The sequence below is a fragment of the Moschus berezovskii genome, chromosome 18 (assembly GCF_049115385.1).
Source record: "Moschus berezovskii isolate FMDL1 chromosome 18, NW_MosBer_1.0, whole genome shotgun sequence".
NCBI classification, from domain to species: domain Eukaryota; kingdom Metazoa; phylum Chordata; class Mammalia; order Artiodactyla; family Moschidae; genus Moschus; species Moschus berezovskii.
The window spans coordinates 43,375,895-43,394,422 of record NC_142477.1 but is presented as its reverse complement, the minus strand read 5'-3'; the positions used below and the strand labels follow the sequence as shown (position 1 = coordinate 43,394,422).

At 43.1% G+C, this 18,528-nt stretch overlaps 1 protein-coding gene and 1 non-coding gene across 2 annotated transcripts; both read left to right on the top strand.

Moving 5' to 3' along the window:
• Nucleotides 1-1,085: 1,085 nt before the first annotated feature.
• On the top strand, nt 1,086-4,605 carry RPL37 (ribosomal protein L37). The gene is made up of 5 exons (XM_088827583.1): nt 1,086-1,163; nt 2,039-2,167; nt 2,660-2,795; nt 3,313-3,397; nt 4,488-4,605. Exons 1-5 carry the CDS (start codon nt 1,086-1,088, stop codon nt 4,555-4,557), a joined length of 498 nt encoding a protein of 165 aa, XP_088683709.1. The 3' UTR covers nt 4,558-4,605.
• LOC129553426 (small nucleolar RNA SNORD72) lies at nt 4,327-4,406 on the top strand. The gene has a single exon (XR_008685456.2). It is a non-coding gene; the product is annotated as a small nucleolar RNA SNORD72 (small nucleolar RNA).
• Nucleotides 4,606-18,528: the final 13,923 nt, after the last annotated feature.

The window sequence follows — 18,528 nt, the reverse complement described above, 5'->3', positions numbered from 1 at the left end:
AGTAGCATTCTAGGAGCCAGGGGAATTTATAAAGTGTGGAAGCAAAGAAAGGAAATGACTTGATTGGCTGTAGGTTAAAGACTAATTCGTGGTTTGATTGTTGTCCTTAAGTAAATACAGTATTTTCAACTGTAGATATAATATTGTACTGATCTCTTGCATGTTGCATAACTGAAACTTTATACTAGCTGGTTAAATGTTTTGTCTTAAGCCATTAAGTTTGTGGTAAATTGTTAGAATGGCAACGGGGAACTAATACAGTACCTAATCCAGTTAAGTCTAACCTGAACTGCAGTTTGTTTCAAACACTCAAATGTTGGTCTTCTCATTCTCTCTCTGCTGGAGGGATCAACCCCTGAACGCCCCATTCCCCATCTACCATTTCCATAAGAATAGCAACTCTGTCCTCTTGCTCTTCCCAGTTCCTAGAAGTCTAGTGCTTACTAGGAACGTATCAACTGTTAACCTGTCCAAAATTTAACCTCCTAACTCCTAGACCTCATTTTGTTCTTTTAATTGTGTGAAAAACGCTCAGTCGTGTCCCACTTTTTGCGACTCCATAGACTGTAGCCCGCCAGGCTTCTTCCTCCGTCCGTGGGAATTCTCCAGGCAAGAACACTGGAGTCCCTCCTCCAGCGGGTCTTTCCAACTCAGGGAAAGAACCCAGGTCTCCCGCATTGGGCGGGGGCGGGGGGGGGGCAGATTCTTTGCCCTCGGAGCCACCAGGGAAGCCCAAGAATACTTGAATGGGTAGTCTATCCCTTCTCCAGCGATCCTCCCAACCCAGGGATCCAACCAGGGTCTCCTGCATTGCAGGTGGATTGTTTACTAGTTGAGCTATCAGTGAAGCCTAGAAGTTAATTACTTTTGCCAATATTTCACAAGTGTTAGGTCACTAATTGCTTCCCTTAGGCAGCACGCGTTTAGGATTGTTTTTTCCTGCTAACTCGTAAATGATTGGGTATTTTACCCTTTTGCAAGGGTGGGGGCTTTCCTCGGAAGAAGGTTGCAATTGAACTAAGCGTTTGGATCAAAAAGGTCTGGGAAGCACCAATATTAACACTTTAAAGTGTTTTGGACTACACATGCTCCAGGCCCTACCCAAAGCTGTCAAAGCGTATTTCCTCACGTTAGAGTTTAGGGAACTTGTTAACAAGTTCCACGTCTGATTCCTTGGCTTAGTAAAATGGGAGATCAAACCATATGCTTATTATTACAGTTTAAAAAAGCATTTTCTGCCTTTCTCTTCATATTCTGAGCCCAGCTATGTCCTCCTAGCAAATGAGGATTGTGCTCAATAGCTTAGTCGCAACAGACTCTTTGCGATCCAATGGACTAGCCCACCAGGCTCCTCCGTCCTTCGGTCTGGGAGCGGGTTGCCACTTCATCCTCCAGGAGAATTTCACCACCCAGGGACGGAACCCGGGTCTCCTTTACCGCGGAGCCTGTGAGGCTCAGTCAGTCAAAAGCTTCAGGCCGGAGTACAGACGAACCTGGAGAAGCACACCAGCCCAACCCCCAACCCTACACAGACGCCGGAGGGCTGAGCTAGCGCCTGCACCCCAAGCAGGGGAGCCTCTCTACCCACATTTCCCACCGTGTCCGACTCTGTGCGACCCCAGAGACGATCTCTGGGGTCGCACAGAGTCGGACACGACTGAAGCGACTTAGCAGCAGCAGCAGGAAACCGGAATCCGCGATGTAGCCTTAGCACTGATAGAAGACTCGTAAAGACCGAAGGGAAACAACAGGAGGGTAGGTAGTCGAGTTCCGGTCTAAAAGTTTGCTGCAGGGAAAGGCGGGTCCGGAGGGTATACGCCCAATCGCTTCCCCAGAAAGTTGTGAGTTCCGCTCTGCTGAACTCTCTATTGGCCCTAACTGGCTCCGCGATCCTCCTCTCGAACCCACCCACACTGCGGTGACGGACACTTGAGAGCAGTGCACCGCGCCCCGCCGGAAGTGCTTCCCTGGGCGGAAGCTTCTGAGCGCAATATAGCGGAAGTGCTTGCTCTTCCGGCCTCTTTGGTATCGGCGGCAGAAGGAAGATGGTGAGTGGTTTCTTGGGGCTCTCGTCATCGGCTTTCATCCTCACTCCCTGAACTGTGCCCCATGCAATCCGTGGGGGCCCTGGAAGCTTTCGGATAAGAGGAGCCGGTGGGCAGGGAAGGCAGCTTTCGAGAGGCGCGAGAATGGCTCATAACTTTGATGTGGGGATGCTGAGCCTGCCGTCGTGGAGCTGCAGCTGCTCCAGGCCCCTTTCTTCTGTCTGACTTTTGGGGAGCCCACACAGCCCTGCCGGCCAGTGGGAACTGATGGAAGGGGCATGGTTTCGGGGTATTTGACTCTGTAAACAAAAGAATAGTTGGCGACGGTCCCTGGGCAGAAGCTCTTAGATTTTGTAGTAAGAGTAGGTAGGAAAACCGTGTTACCTCTTTTGCCTTTTATATTTTTCTTTTTCCTTTTTAATAATGTAGCAGGTTTCAAAACAGGGCAGCTCCTGCAGGGGCTTTAGATGATGTGAAATTCTAATAGTGGTCACCGATTTAGCAGTCAGCTCTTGCGATTGTCATTAATTTATATCAGTAGTTCCTTTAACTGGAAATGTTGAGCATGTGTATAGAAATGACTAGACTTAAACATTTATCCCCTTAATTTGCAGACGAAGGGAACGTCATCGTTTGGAAAGCGTCGGAATAAGACGCACACGCTGTGCCGCCGCTGTGGCTCTAAGGCCTACCACCTTCAGAAGTCGACCTGTGGCAAGTGTGGCTACCCTGCCAAGCGAAAGAGAAAGTGTAAGTTAATGTTTATAAACGTTGTTTGAGATTGAGAATAGTCTCTTGTTTCCTGTGTACCTCCGTGGGGCATGACTTGGAACGTTATTTGGTTCCTAGCAAAATTGTACATCTGTATACCACTGTGTTGATTAGTTGCTGAGTTGTGTCTCACTCTTCCAACCCTATAATCTTTAGCTTAGTAGGCTTCTCTATCCAATGGCTGTCCCAGGCAAGAATACTGTAGTGGGCTGCCATTTCCTCTTCCATGTATGGGCTTACCTTGTGGCTCAGCTGGTATGCTGAGCTTGCAGTGCAGACCTGGGTTCGATCCTTGGGTTGGGAAGATTCCCTGGAGAAAAGAAAGGCTACCCATTCCAGTATTCTGGCCTGGAGAATTCCATGGACTGTGTATCCATAAAGTGAGTTTAAAGCCAAGGCAGGCATTTTTAATTATATTGACAGACAATGAGTACTGGGTGTGTAGGGACAACAATTTGAATCTTAACCTGAATTTTTTTTTTTTTTTTTTTTAAAGATAATTGGAGTGCTAAAGCTAAAAGACGAAATACCACCGGGACTGGTCGAATGAGGCACCTAAAAATTGTATACCGCAGATTCAGGTACAGTTTTTACGTTTCAGTTATAGGTGGGCCTATGAGCTTATATAACGGTCCTCAACTACCCTGGTTTGTGGGATGAGGTGTTGCTAGGATCCTTTTTCTTTTGCCACCGTAACCTTCAGATCAGTCTGGAACTTAGGAATCTGTGAACAGTAAGTACGCACTGAATAGGCTGGACTGTGAGGTAGACTCCAGAAAATGATGTCATTTATTTGCATACCTACATTTCGTTTTCCTGCCAAAGTTTGTCAAGATGATAGTATGTAATTGAGGCCTTCAGTTTTGTGGCTTTGGGCAAGTCTGCTTGCTGTAGAACACTGTTGTACTTAAAGAGAGGCTTTAGAGTTTTAATTTCAGCCCCAACGTAGTGTTACAGAGAAACTGCATTTTAGTGGTAGCAGTTGAGGGGTGTAAGACCTCAATTGAGGTGATTTCTGTGTTGGGGACTGGGGTTGTCCTGTGCTGTGTAGGATATTTAGCAGAATTTGTGACCTGTTAATTCAAGATCTTCACAGTTTAAAAGACCACAAGACAGTTTGGGGGTGTAAACACAACACACTTAGATGTATTTGTGTGTTGGAGTGACCTTTGCACTTAAAGGCCAATATATAGTAGTATGGACTTAGGGTTCAGTGGTCTGCTAGTCTGAGTTAAGAGCATGAATTGAAGCCAGTTTTAACCTGTGTGTTCCTCAAGATACATTTCAAGTAGATGTTAAGTGAGTTAAGACATAAACTGTAGTTAAGCAGTTGAGAAAATGTCTATCATTGATCACGTTTTTCCTTAGCTAAATCTGACCCATAATTTAAGAACCCATTTTCCCGAAACCTTAGGAATCATAAGTGGTGGGGAAATACTGATCACTACAACCAAATATGTTGTAAATAAAGGGAAGTAAATAAAATAAAGGGAAGTAAATAAAATACCACAGCTTATCAGTGATGGTCTAAAAATAAATGTCTGAACTTATGAATTCAATATTGATTTCATCATTTAACTGAGATAAGCTATAAAAATATATTTTAACAAAGATTGAAATGTATACGTTGACATTGCTGAAGTAACCATTCTTGTTTTTAACACAATGCAGGCATGGATTCCGTGAAGGAACAACACCTAAACCCAAGCGAGCGACTGCTGCAGCATCCAGTTCATCTTAAGGATTTCAACGATTAGTCACACAATAAATGTTCTGGCTTTTAAAAATATCTGGTGTGCCAAGGTATTTTTAATAGGCTTGTATCAGTGATTTACATAGGTTTGCGAATGTGATAACTGAAAGTCAGGTTTACTTGTTGTGAAGTGGCTGGTTTGGAACACTTTTAAACTGGGTTGGGATACTGCTTAATAGGACCGGACCTTTACGAGCAGAATTCTAAGATTCCTTCAAGCAGACGACATTGAGAAGTACCATCTGTGCTACTATAAGAACAATGTTAACCTCTACGGTCTTTGTGGAGTGGTTCGTCCTGTATGATAGGCTTTGGATTACTGGTGAGAACATAAAGGACACGAGTTGAATGAATTCTATTTTGGAAAGGTGGTTTTTTGTTTTTTGATTTACAATGTTGCGTTAGTTTTTTACAGCAAAGTGATTCAGCTATACATTTTTCTTTTTCAGATTCTCAGGTGATATTAACTCTTGGTGCCCAGCTCATAGGCTGTGTGTGCTTTTTAAGGTGCTCAGCTAAGTGAACAGCTAGGTCTGAGTCAACAAGAACGTTTGTAGGGCCAAGTGCAAGTGCAGGGGATTGAGTAGACTGTAAAGGAAGGCCAAGTGTAAACTCACTTGTAGGGTAGTAGAATGTTTCTAATCCCCACCTAGGTGATCATTGACTTTTCAGGGCTCTGAAGTCTTCTGCCTTGCTTTCTGGTGTTTCTGCCAGACAGTTTCTTGAAGTGAAGACAATCCCAACTTTGTTGGACTGGTGAGAGAACAGAACATTAATTAAACAGCACAAGTGTTGGAGTAACTAGCATAAAATAGCAATGTGGCCAAGGTGTGCTGTCCCAACTTGTAGCTTCCATTTTATTAAGAATTTAGCAACTTTAATCTGACCTTAAAGGAGTTTTCATGATCATCACTGCCTCCGCAACCTTACCTTTAAAAGGTGCCCTAGAATGCATTCCAAGATTAGTTAATTGCTCACTTGCTTTTTTCCTTAGCTCCTAACTCTTTCAGGTCTCAGCTTGCTTCTACAGGAGCCACAGCCTACTGGGTTTCCTCCCAATATGTGTGATGTAATATGACTGTTCTGCTTTTGCTGCTGTTCGCCATTCTGTTGCTGAGTGTGTCCGATTCTGCAACGCCATGGACCGTATCCCACCAGGCTCCTCAGTCCATGGGATTTCCCAGGCAAGAATACTGGAGTAGGTTGCCATTTCCTGTGTCTCCTTTGGCAGGCAGATTCTTTACCACTGAACCACCTGGGAAGCCCTGTTCTACTTTGTTGTTGTTTAGTCCACTAAGTCTAGTCCTACTCTTTGTGACCCCCAAGGACTGCAGCAGCCTAGGCTTCTCTGTCCTTCACTATCTCAATGGAAATTGCAGGCTTATGTTAATTGAGTGGGTGATGCTGTCCAACCACACTCCAGGGATGCATAATAGTTCCTGTGTCCAGTTGACATTTGATCATGTGATTTTTACTGGTGTACCTGTGCTTATTTGTAAGCTGGAAGTCTGACTAACTATGGGCTTTGAACTTAAATGAAGGTGCTTTTACAGTGGTTGTAGCCTAGTTACTGTAGTGGGTTCAAGAATTTGAAACTGCTTTTGACCTATAAAAATAGTAATATTATTTTGGCTTGAGTACTGAATAATCTGACTTGGTGTTGAGATCCTTCTGAAATCTTGCAGTGTTACTAAAGGTTGATTCTGGGTGCTGGAGAGGCCCATTAAGATAGGTAATACCCAGGATGGAATAAATATTAGGCCTTGAGGTAAGTAGGTGCTGACCTGAAGACAAGAAATTTCTAAATCCTGGGTCACAAGGTGGGGTTGCATGAGAGGTAGACAGTGATGCCTTAAAAAAGGCCTGTGTGTTTATTGAGTATAAGGCGACTTAGTCTTTGCCAGTGCCTGTGGCCTTGACTGTTTGGGTTTCAGTGGGAAATTTCTCTGATAAAATGGAAGTCGTAAGACCCAGGGAGAAGCAGTGGGTCAATACTAGTTTGCAGATAGTTCATACCTGACTTACCTCATGATGTCCTGAGGATCAAAGTTGGTTTGGACAGTGGATCTCCATCTAACAGAAGATGCCTGAGGCCAGTGCCACAACTAAAGGATTTATGTTTCTTGGGCAGGGGAACTCACGAGCAGTTGAGTGTCACCATTGGGTATCTGAAGTAAGACCCAGGAATGTATCATGTTTTGTGTAGGTATTTGACCTTTTAATCACATCTCTTGTCGTTTTGTCAGTTGGAGAAAATATCAGAGGTAGGGGTCTTGGATTTTCTGGACTAGGGGGCAAGGAGTTGGTGCATTCACTGAGGAATATAAAATGGAAGCAACAGGAAGAAATTGTTAGGTGGTGTTGATGCCTGTGGGATACTAGAAGTATCTTGGAAGAATTGAATAAAGCTAGTAGCAGCTGAAGTGGAAAGCTGAAAGCCCAGGCTGGAGATTTGCATTTCGAAATAACGAACATAGAGTTGAGAATGGGAACTGATGTAGGGATTAGAATGGTGAAGATAATTTAAATGGAGGTATATGGTGATGGTGAAACCTGATAGGCATTTAAAAATGATGGGAAATGGAAGGAAAGGATTGTTTTTCTGTCTTTAAAAACTCAGATTCTTGACTCCATAATGGTTGAAACCATTTGAAAAATACAGAAATGCTAGAAAGAGAAGACAGTAGAGAGGCTCAAAGAAAGTTTTGGGGAGATGTCCTTAGGAGACAAGAGGAATGAGAGTGGTTTATTAATTTGTTCAGCATACATGTGATGAGTGGGAACAAAACCCAACATGGTTGAAGTTGACTCCAGTCATTGCAGAAATAGCCCAGCACTTAGGATAGCATTGAGTCCCACAAACTAGGTGTCCTGTAGGACTAAAGCCAAGGAGGAAAAGATTTTAAAATTAAAAAATTAATGACTTCTGGGTTTGGAAAATTTAGGTTAGTGTTTATTTTCCACCAACCTTGTTTCAGTAGAGCATCAGGAATAAAGTCAGAGGTTCAGGGGTGAAGAGTTTAGTTTAAAATGAGAAGAGTTTAGTTTAAAAAGCACTTTTGGAAGGTTACCTAGTTATTCTGTAGTTCCCTTTCATTTGTATTGATACAGTGCCCCTTATGAACCAAATCTATCTAGTGACCTCTGTGTGCCAGAAGCAGTTCTGGGCCTCGGAGATACATGTGGAGAATAAGATAGACTCCTCTGGCAGAGATTTCAGTAGAGCATGCGATAGCCTGCACTTGTGTGTGTGGTGTGTTGGGGTTGAAATACCTAGAACAGATAAGTAATTTCAGGTAGTGTTAAGAACTATGAAGACAAAAATACAGAAAGTGTGACAGGATGGGGGTAGAGGACCCATTAGAAAGGTGGTTAAGATAAACATGGAATTTCCCTAGTGGTCCAGTGGTTAGGACTGCACAGAGCCCCGGTTCAGTTGCTGGTCAGGGAACTAAGATCCCAACCCTAACCTTTGTCAAGTAAAATGTTTTTCTCAAAACGAAAGGTAGTTCATAATCTAAGAGAAGCACAGGTCAGAGACTATCAAACTGAGAAACCAAGAATGAAAGCTGGAGCAAAAACTTATATGGTAAACGGTAAAGGGCTGTCCTATCAAATAACCAGTGAAGAAATGGTTCTCGTGTATGTGAGTGGTCTGTAGATTACCACAGGCATGTTATGTGGATTGAGATCTTATTTTTGTGTGCTCGTCTCCGCAGTGGAGATATGCCCTGATGCCCCAGGATGAAGACTTTGCTCTTTTTTTTTTTAAAGATTACGCAAAGATAAGAAAAAATACTCTCCAGTCATGATTAGTTGTAAAAATAATTTTTATTTCTCATGAAATTTTTGGTTCTATGTTATAGTCAGAATTCAAAGTTGACTTAACCTTATCGTTCAGCTTGGGCCTCTTGGGCTGAAGCCATTAGAGAAGGGGACATGATCCCTCTGATCTCAGCTTTCTCCTTGAGATAGGGGCTTGTGAGCTGCAGTTTCACTCAGCGGGGTTTAAAGAGTAGACAAAGCGTGGGGCGAGTGGCGTTTCCTCTTTCTCCTGAGGTTTTCTCTACTTCTGAGGATCCCATGCTCTCCCTCACTCCTGAGTGGCTCACATCTGGTCCATGGGAAAAATTCCCACATTCCTGGCCTCAACAACTTGAAGTTTCCTAGGTTTAGAACTAGAAAGTAGTAAAACTATTCTAAGACGGTTGGACTGAATACTTACAACTCAAATTTCATTACAGAATTTTTCCCTTACACTCCTTTATATCTTTGATTTGGCTGAGGATTCTAAAAGCTGTGACCAGATGCGAGCCACTTGGGATAGGATGGAGACCTGTATTCAATATCCTCTAATAAGCCGTAATGGAAAAGAATATAAAAGGTACATATGTGTAATTGAATCACTTTGCTGTACAGCAGAAATTAACATTGTAGGACAGCTATAGTGTTGGTCGCTCAGTCGTGTTTGACTCTGAGATCCCGTGGACTGTAGCCCACCAGACTCTTCTGTCCATGGATATTCCAGGCAAGGATACCAGAGTGGATTGCCATGTCCTCCTCCAACTACAATTTTAAAAAGCTGTGACCTGGTTCTTGGATACATTTTGTGTGTGTGTCTGTCTCCATGCTTAGTTACTCCATTGTGTCTGATTCTTTGCAACCCATTGGACTGTAGCCTCCAGGTTCCTCTGTCCGTGGGATTCTCCAAGCTAGAATACTGAAGTAGGTTGCCATTTCCTACTCTAGGGCATCTTCCTAACCCAGGGATTGAACCTAGATTACCTGTGACTCCTGCATTGTAGATGGATTCTTTACCTGCTGAGTGTATCTGTTGTTGAGTCAGTCCTATATAACTTTGCCCCATGGATTGCAGCACACCAGGCTTCCCTGTCCTTAACCATCTCCCAGAGTGTGCTCAAATTCATGACCATTGAGTGGATGATGTCATCCAATCATCTTATCCTCTGTCACCCCCTTCTGCCCTCAATCTTGCCCATCATTAGGGTCTTTTCCAGTGAGTTGGCTCTTAGCATCAGGTGGCCAAAGTATTTGAGCTTCACCATCAGTCCTGCCAATGAATATACAGGGTTGATTTCCTTTAGGATTGACGGGTTTGATCTTGCAGTCCAAGGGGCTGTCAAGAGTCTTTTCCAGCACCACAGTTCAAAAGCATCAGTTCTTCAGTGCTCAGCCTTCTTTATGGTCCAACTCAAATCCATACACAGTGGTGGTGCAGTTGCTATAACCCTGTAGACTACAACCTGTGAGGCTCCTCTGGTCCATGGGATTCTCCAGGCAAGAATACTGGAGTGGGTTGCCAGTTCCTTCTCCAAGGGATCTTCCCAACCAAGGGTTTGAACCTGAGTCTCCTGCATTGCAGGCAGATTCTCTACTGACTAAGCTGCAAGGGAAGACGCATCCATACGATACTACTGGAAGAACCATAGCTTTTGACTGTGCAGACCTTTGTTAGCAAACTGATGTGTTTGCTTTTTAATATGCTGTCTAGGTTTGCTGTAGCTTTCCTTCCAAGGAGCAAGCATCTTCACTGTGTCTGATTTGATACTTTCCAGCCCACTGAGAGCCCTAACCATTGGACTGCCAGGGTATTCACGGCCCTAATCTTAAATGTTACATTTGTATAGTTTGGAAAAGACATGTATCTAGCACATGTAGAAGGTGTGTGATTTGCCCTCAAAAAATGTTTAAAATGATCTGAACTCTATAGTGGAGATAATTTAAGTCCTTTAAAGGGGAAAGATCTTTAAAAAAAAAAAACAATTGAGGACTGCTGGTGATGCAGTGAATAGGCATTCGCTTGCCAGTGCAGAGGACATGGGTTTGATCCCTAGTCTGGGGAGGTTACACATGCTGCAGGCAATGAAAGCCCGTGAGCCCTAGAGCCTCTGCTCTAGAAGAGAAGCTACTGCAATGAGAAGCCCGTGCACCGCAACAAAGACACACAGCGTGACCAAAATATTTTTTAACTGATAAACAAGGTGTTGGAGAAAGGTCTAGCTCGTTTAAGTTAGAGCAGGTGGAAGAGGTGACCGAGGAGGAAGCAAATGGATACCAGGTGACAAAAGGTACTGTTTCAGAAACATCACCATCTTGGGCAAATTGGAGGGAAGGCTTGTCAGTAAATGGTTCATCCAGCTCAGAGTGGAAAGGGCACAGAGCAGAAACTGTTCATGGTCCCTGTGTTGCAGGGGAGCAGCCCTCAGAGAAGTAGCTCCCCAGGGCAGGAGACAGGAAGCCTCAAGAGGGAAGTACTGTCCAATTAGGGATGACACTGGAGAGAAGCCTCTGGGAACATACGCCTCTGAGGGAGCACAGCATGGTGCTCTGCGTTTAGAGTTGCAAGAGGCTTGAGATGGTGTAATTAAATTTCCTTATTTTAGAGAGGAACAAACTAAGGCACAGAGATTTATTGTAGATAAATATGTATTTCTTTGGTAATAAGGATTCTGACAACAGAATGCACTGCTTTAATTACATTGTACAATGTACGGATCCTTTTGTAGAAATTTGTCTTTATTAAATAGAACCCCAATTCATCTACAGCCTAGACGTGGAAACAGTGCTAATCATACATCATATAGTACAGAGATCTAAGATACCATTCACATACATGACTAGCACTGGATTCTCTTTAAAGGTATCAGCAAGCCATTTTCTGGTCATCTTAGAGCAAATCTGCCCATTTCTGATTTCTCCTTTCCCCCCAAGAAAGTCCTATGAGAATATACTATGGAGTAAAATCCTCAATAGTTTAAAATTTTTGAACAGTTTTAACTTTTAAATAAATTTCATATTCTTCAGAGACAGCTCTTCAAAACTGCATAGGTCAACTCTAGGCAGATTTTATCACACTGTGCCTTCTGCTATTTTTCAATTACTTGGCATTTAGATCAGTTATAAAATGTAGATGCAAGCGTAGATAGGAATTTAGTATTTGCAAAATAAAAACCAGCTATTGCTCAAAACATGGTTCAGTTCAGTTTAGTCGCTCAGTCGTGTCCGACTCTTTGCGACCCCATGAATCACAGCACGCCAGGCCTCCCTGTCCATCGCCAACTCCGGAGTTCACTCAAACTCATGCCTATAGAGTCGGTGATGCCATCCGGCCGTCTCATTCTCTGTTGTCCCCGTCTCCTCCCACACCCAATCCCTCCCAGCATCAGAGTCTTTTCCAGTGAGTCAACTCATCGCATGAGGTGGCCAAAGTATTGGAGTTTCAGCTTTAGCATCAGTCCTTCCAGTGAACACCCAGGATTGATCTTTAGAATGGACTGGTTGGATCTCCTTGCAGTCCAAGGGACTCTCAAGAGTCTTCTCCAGCAAGATAATTATAAATACGAGAATTAACACGTAGTGAATAAAATACAAGCATCCAATTAAAATAGCTGGTATATCAGTGATGGATCAATGAGACAGAGATCACATAGTAAATTGGAACAGGAAAAGATTAAGGGATTACAAGTGGGCCTTAGAGAGCATCACTATGAACAAAGCTAGTGGAGGTGATGGAATTCCAATTGAGCTATTTCAAATCCTCAAAGATGATGCTGTGAAAGTGCTGCACTCAATATGCCAGCAAATTTGGAAAACTCAGCAGTGGCCACAGGACTGGAAAAGGTCAGTCTTCATTCCAATCCCAAAGAAAGGCAATGCCAAAGAATGTTCAAACTACCGCACAATTGCACTCATCTCACGCTAGTAAAGTCATGATCAAAATTCTCCAAGCCAGGCTTCAGCAATATGTGAACCGTGAACTCCCAGATGTTCAAGCAGGTTTTAGAAAAGGCAGAGAGGCACCAGAGATCAAATTGCCAACATCTGCTGGATGATGGAGAAAGCAAGGAGTTCCAGAAAAACACCTATTTCTGCTTTATTGGCTATGCCAAAGCCTTTGACTGTGTGGGTCACAATAAACTGTGAAACATTCTGAAAGAGATGGGAATACCAGACTACCTGACCTGCCTCTTGAGAAACCTGTATGCAGGCAGGAAGCAACAGTTAGAACTGGACATGGAACAACAGACTGGTTCCAAATAGGAAAAGGAGTACGTCAAGGTTGTATATTGTCACCCTGCTTATTTAACTTCTATGCAGAGTACACCATGAGGAACGCTGGGCTGGAAGAAGCACAAGCTGGAATCAAGATTTCTGGGAGAAATATCAATAACCTCAGATATGCAGATGACACCACCCTTATGGCACAAAGTGAAGAGGAACTCAAAAGCCTCTTGATGAAAGTGAAAGAGGAGAGTGAAAAGGTTGGCTTGAAGCTCAACATTCAGAAAACAAAGATCATGGCATCTGGTCCCATCACTTCATGGGAAATAGATGGGGAAACAGTGGAAACTGTCAGACTTTATTTTTTTGGGCTCCAAGATCACTGCAGATGCTGACTGCAGCCAGGACATTAAAAGACGCTTACTCCTTGTAAGGAAAGTTATGACCAACCTAGATAGCATATTAAAAAGCAGAGACATTACTTTGCCAACCAAGGTCCGTCTAGTCAAGGCTATGGTTTTTCCCGTGGTCATGTATGGATGTGAGAGTTGGACTGTGAAGAAAGCTGATCGCCGAAGAATTGATGCTTTTGAACTGTGATGCTGGAGAAGACTCTTGAGAGTCCCTTGGACTGCAAGGAGATCCAACCAGTCCATTCTAAAGGAGATCAATCCTGGATGTTCATTGGAAGGACTGATGCTAAAGCTGAAATTCCAGTACTTTGGCCACCTCATGCAAAGAGTTGACTCACTGGAAAAGACTCTGATGCTGGGAGGGATTGGGGGCAGGAGGAGAAGGGGATGACGGAATGAGATGGCTGGATGGCATCACCGACTCGATGGACGTGAGTTTGAGTGAACTCCGGGAGTTGGCGATGGACAGGGAGGCCTGGCGTGCTGTGATTCATGGGGTCGCAAAGAGTCGGACATGACTGAGTCACTGAACTGAACTGAAGGAAAAATTGAAGTGAACTCTATAGGAAGAGCAGAAAGAAGCAGCAGTCACTTCCGCTAGAGCTGAGATAGAGCATCCAAGGAAGAGGCCTCCCCACCTCCGGAGTTGAGAGCCAGATGTTGGAGAAGGTGCAGCAGAGTTCACTGGATGTTGAAATGTCTTGTTTCTGGGACTCGCTGGGAAGCCACTAGAGGCATGACGCTGGGGAAGTCATTCCTGAGGATGTGCCTTGCCTAACAATGATTTGAAGCTGCCTGAAGGGAAAGCTTCTGGAAAGCCTTTTGTAAAAGTCAACTATAATGTACATAATCCAATAAGTCACTTAAAGCATTCTCCATATTAAAACTTCAGAGTCAAGTAATCTAGAAGCATTTCAATAATAACAAGATATACTAGAGTTGGGGCTTCCATGATGGCTCAGATGGTAAAGAATCTGCCTGCAATGCAGAAGACCTGGGTTCGATCCCTGGTTCAGGAAGATCCTCTGGAGATGGCTACCCACTCCAGTATTCCTGTCTGGAGAATTCCATGGACAGTGGAGCCTGGCAGACTACAGTCCATGGGGTTACTAGAGTTAGAACAAATTCCTAATATAAAAAACTCCCAATCCCAAATAAAATCAGCTTAATTTTAAAAATTAAACACTATACATTTCATGATGTACTTGAATTTAATTGTATTTCATTTTACATAAGAGAAATAATATGAGAATAGTAATTTCACATGTAAGAAATAATATTCCTTACTAAAAAATAATCAGGTCTTTAACTCTTATGTAATTCATTAGTTATTAAAGAATTCATCAAAGCATATAACAACTCAGTTCTTCAGAGTATATCCTCAATACATTTAACGTAACTTAGTAAATCTCTACCATATTAAGATTCTTTCAGAAAGTACAAAATATCTCAAAATATTTGGGGACTTCCCTGGTAGTCCAGTGGTTAAGAATCTGCCTTCCAATGCAGGGGACGAAGGATTGATTCCTAGTCTGGGAACTAAGATCCCACATGCCTTGGAGCAACTAAGCCCCTGGGGCACTAGAGAGAAATCAAGGGCTGCTGCAGAGAGAGATCACGTGTGTCACAAGCAAGACCTTGATGCAGCCAAATTATTTTAAAAGTATCTCAAAATATTTGAAGAAAAATATTTTAAGATGGAGACCAATATACTTTACATTTTAAAAATAGTTTATATTTTCCTGTTTCAAAAGCATTTAAGGGTGACAAGATACAGATGAACCTTTAGTGGAAATTGCTAAGGGAAAGCCAGTTTGAAAATATTACATGCTATATGAGTCCAATTATATGATATTCTGAAACAGACAAAATTAGAGACAGGAAAAAGAATGGTTGAATATGTGAAGTGACGGGACAATTTTTAGGGTCCTGAAACTGTATGATATGATTATAGTGGATACAAAAAAAATAGTGGATACATGACACTGTTAAAACCCACAAAAATTTATAGCACAGAGTGAACCTTTTTTTAAAAAAAAGTATTTATGGACTACACTGGGTCTTTCTTGCTCATGACTTTCTCCAGTTGCAGAAAGCAGGGCTACTCTTAACTGAGACGCACGGGCTTCTCATTCTGGAGCACTTCTCTCATTGCAGAGCATGGGCTCCAGGGTGCGCAGGCTTAGCTGTCCTGCTGCCTGTGGGATCTTCGCAGAGCAGGGATCAAACCCGTGTCCCCTGCATTGGCAGGCAGATTCATTTTCTTTTTCGGCCGTGCTAGGTCTCCGCTGCTGCACAGGCTTTCTCTAGTTGCGGAGAGCGGGGGCCACTCTTTAACTGCAGTGCATGAGCTGCTTATGGTGGCTTCTCCTGTTGCAGAACACAGGCTGTAGGGCACATGGGCTTCAGTAGTTGCAGCACTCAGGCTTAGGAGCTGCAGCTCCTGGGCTCTGGAGCACGGGCTCAACAACTGTGGCACACGGGCTCAGTTGCCCTGCAGCATGTGAGATCTTCCCAGTTCAAGGATGGAACCTGTGTCTCCTGCCTTGGCAGGCAGATTCTTAACCACTGAACCACCCGGAAAGTCCCAGAGTGAATCTTAATGTATGCAAATTTATTTGGGAAGTTGTAGTATATGGCCTAATATTAAGGCTCAATATTATGTGTTGCCTTAATAGTCATGTTTCAGTTCAGTTCAGTTCAGTTCAGTCGCTCAGTCGTGTCCGACTCTCCGCGACCCCATGAATCACAGCACGCCAGGCCTCCCTGTCCATCACCAACTCCCGGAGTACACTCAAACTCATGTCCACAGAGTCGGTGATGCCATCCAGCCATCTCATTCTCCGTCGTCCCCTTCTCCTCCCACCCCCAACCTTTCCCAGCATTACCCGGTAAAACTGGGAGGGCCTAGAATGGCTTAACTCTATGTCCTTCTCCTCAGTCTTCCCATAAATTAGTTCCTCTAGCTAAATCTCTAGCTTTCCTTATTGAAGGAACCAGGCACAGTCAGTGCTATTCCCTGAGCAGTGGGTTTCATTCAGTTCCCTGCCGACTTGTGGAATTATTCAACCATATTCTTAATATTCAAATCAAATAATCATATTCTTCACAGGAACTGGGGGCACCATGCCGTCTTGGTACTACAAATCTGCCTTCCATAGCCTCTGGTCGTTTCTTCTCTTCTTGAGTGTGATTTCCCTGTGGCCCTGAGTGGTATTGTGGTGTCCATGGCTACAAGTATATGTGACCACAGACTTATGTTGATATCATCTGTCCTGTGTCAGAAGTTGCTTGCCTACTCCTATAGCCCTAGGGAGGGAACTCCTCTCTCACCAACAGGGTGAAAGGAGGCAATTAATAGGGGGACCTGAGGATGGACTGCAGATGGTGACAACATAATCTATGTTTATTATACACATATGAAACCACCTCACTGAAGAGGGTGGAAGAAATAGGTGATTATCTAAGGAAATGGTACAGTTCAAAATTAGCATCTGGAAGGGACTTCCCTGGTGGTCCAGGGGCTAAGACTTGAAAATGAGTGAAGCCTATAAAACTAAAGACAAAAGGAACTGCACACAAGCACTGGACTCAAATTGATAAAATTGTTATCCACACAGGTAAGGTACTTCTGATAAGGTAAGGTAATTCTGATACTTCCATAAATGTAAACTCAAACTGAGCAATTAGGTAAATGGATATTAGAAAATGAAAGCTAGGTTTCTCAGTGTTGGAGCAGGATTTTACAGATAAGCAAAGGGAAAGGCTAGAATAATCTATGCAGCAACAAATTAAGAGTTGTTTGTATGGATCAGTATGAAGTCATGTTTAGCTTAATATAGATAGGGGTGATTCTACACAGAGAAATAGAGATATGGGTATATTTATTAGTTAGAATACACACATATATTTCTTGGCTCTGTCAGCTGAGAGAGTCTCAGTTCAGTTCAGTCACTCAGTCGTGTCCGACTCTGCGACCCCATAGACTGTAGCACGCGAGGACTCCCTATCCATCACCTACTCCTGGAGTTTACCCAAACTCTAGAAGCAATTATACTCCAAAAAGCAAATTTTGGTTTCTACTATCACTATCCAATAAAAGTAACAAGGACACCTTCGAGAAATGACTGATCCTAGGACCAGGACAAGTTGAGCAGCTTGTAGTGTCAGAAAGTTTTGGACAAAGAATAAAAGCTACATTGACGGAGGCATATCAAAGGGACACAGAAGCCAACTGAAAGGGCACCCAATGACCAAGGCTGGAACAATCTTAGCAATGAAATGAAGGTGTATCAGATTATAACTTGGTGTATAAAAAATAAATATTCATGAGTCCATACTGCTATAAGCAAATGAAACACCCTCCCCACCCCAAAATGCATGCTTGGCTGGCCTGTGAGCTGCTGCCTAAAAAGTTAGGGTCTGGTAACCACAGGGTCCTTGTTTCCTGGACATCACTCCAGCTGTCCTCTTTCTCTGCCTTTCCACTTAAATTCTGAATCAGTTTTTCAAGAATACTGTTTTGAAGGAAACCAAATTACTAGCACAAATAGCCCAATTATTAGCCTATTCAAGGCATCCACATGTCATCAACCCCTTTTATTACCAAACTTAGTAAAAACAAATCTTAAAAGTGACCAGAAACAGTCCAATGATTTCTCTCTCTGATAGTCTCAGCTAATCCAAGGGCACAGTTTAGATGATCAGCCTACTCTTCATGCAATGATCCAAGGCCATTATTTCCCTTAACTGATAAGAACAGGGCAGCAAAGAGTTTGGAGTTACATTGTTTTGGTGAATGACTATTCTTTGTGCTACTGATCATGGACAGATCCACATGCCTGATACTCAGTAAATCAACTGAGCAGTGGGCATTGTTGACATCTTATTAAAAGTAAGGAACCCATCCAGGACTAAGCACACAGTTACCTAGAGATAGACCAAGGGGATCCTTGTGAACAGTGCTAAGATTTTCTCTAGAAAACAGCTCTGGGCCTATTTCAACAAGGGTGATTGAAGGTTAAAATTCATCATCATGCAGGGGTTGCAAACATTTTAACCTAAAAATATTTCAAACCAGGAATTGGGAATCATCTGCCCTAGATAAACAGGGGGACAACTGTCCACAAACAAATTTTAATCACTGTAATTTCCTGGAGAACGTCTAACTTTATGACTTATTTTTTCCCTATTTCTTTCATAGGCTCATATTGCTTCTGGATCTTAAGTATTCATGTTCTCTAAGTAAGTGTCCTGTCCTTGGGTCCCTTAACTCCACAACTTGGGGAGATTTCACCCAAATTCCCTGCCCTACTATGCCATTTGTTTGATGAGGTCAGCACCCAATCTGTATCTCTAAACTGACCTTTCTTTGGGCTAGTGGACCTGTATTACCAGTAAATTTCTGAATACCTTTTGTGACTGTCTCTCAGATGCCTTGATATTACAGACAGAATTTATTATTTCTGTTGACCCTCCATTCCCCACCCTCCTGCGAACCTCTCCAGAAACCTGGAAGGTTAGT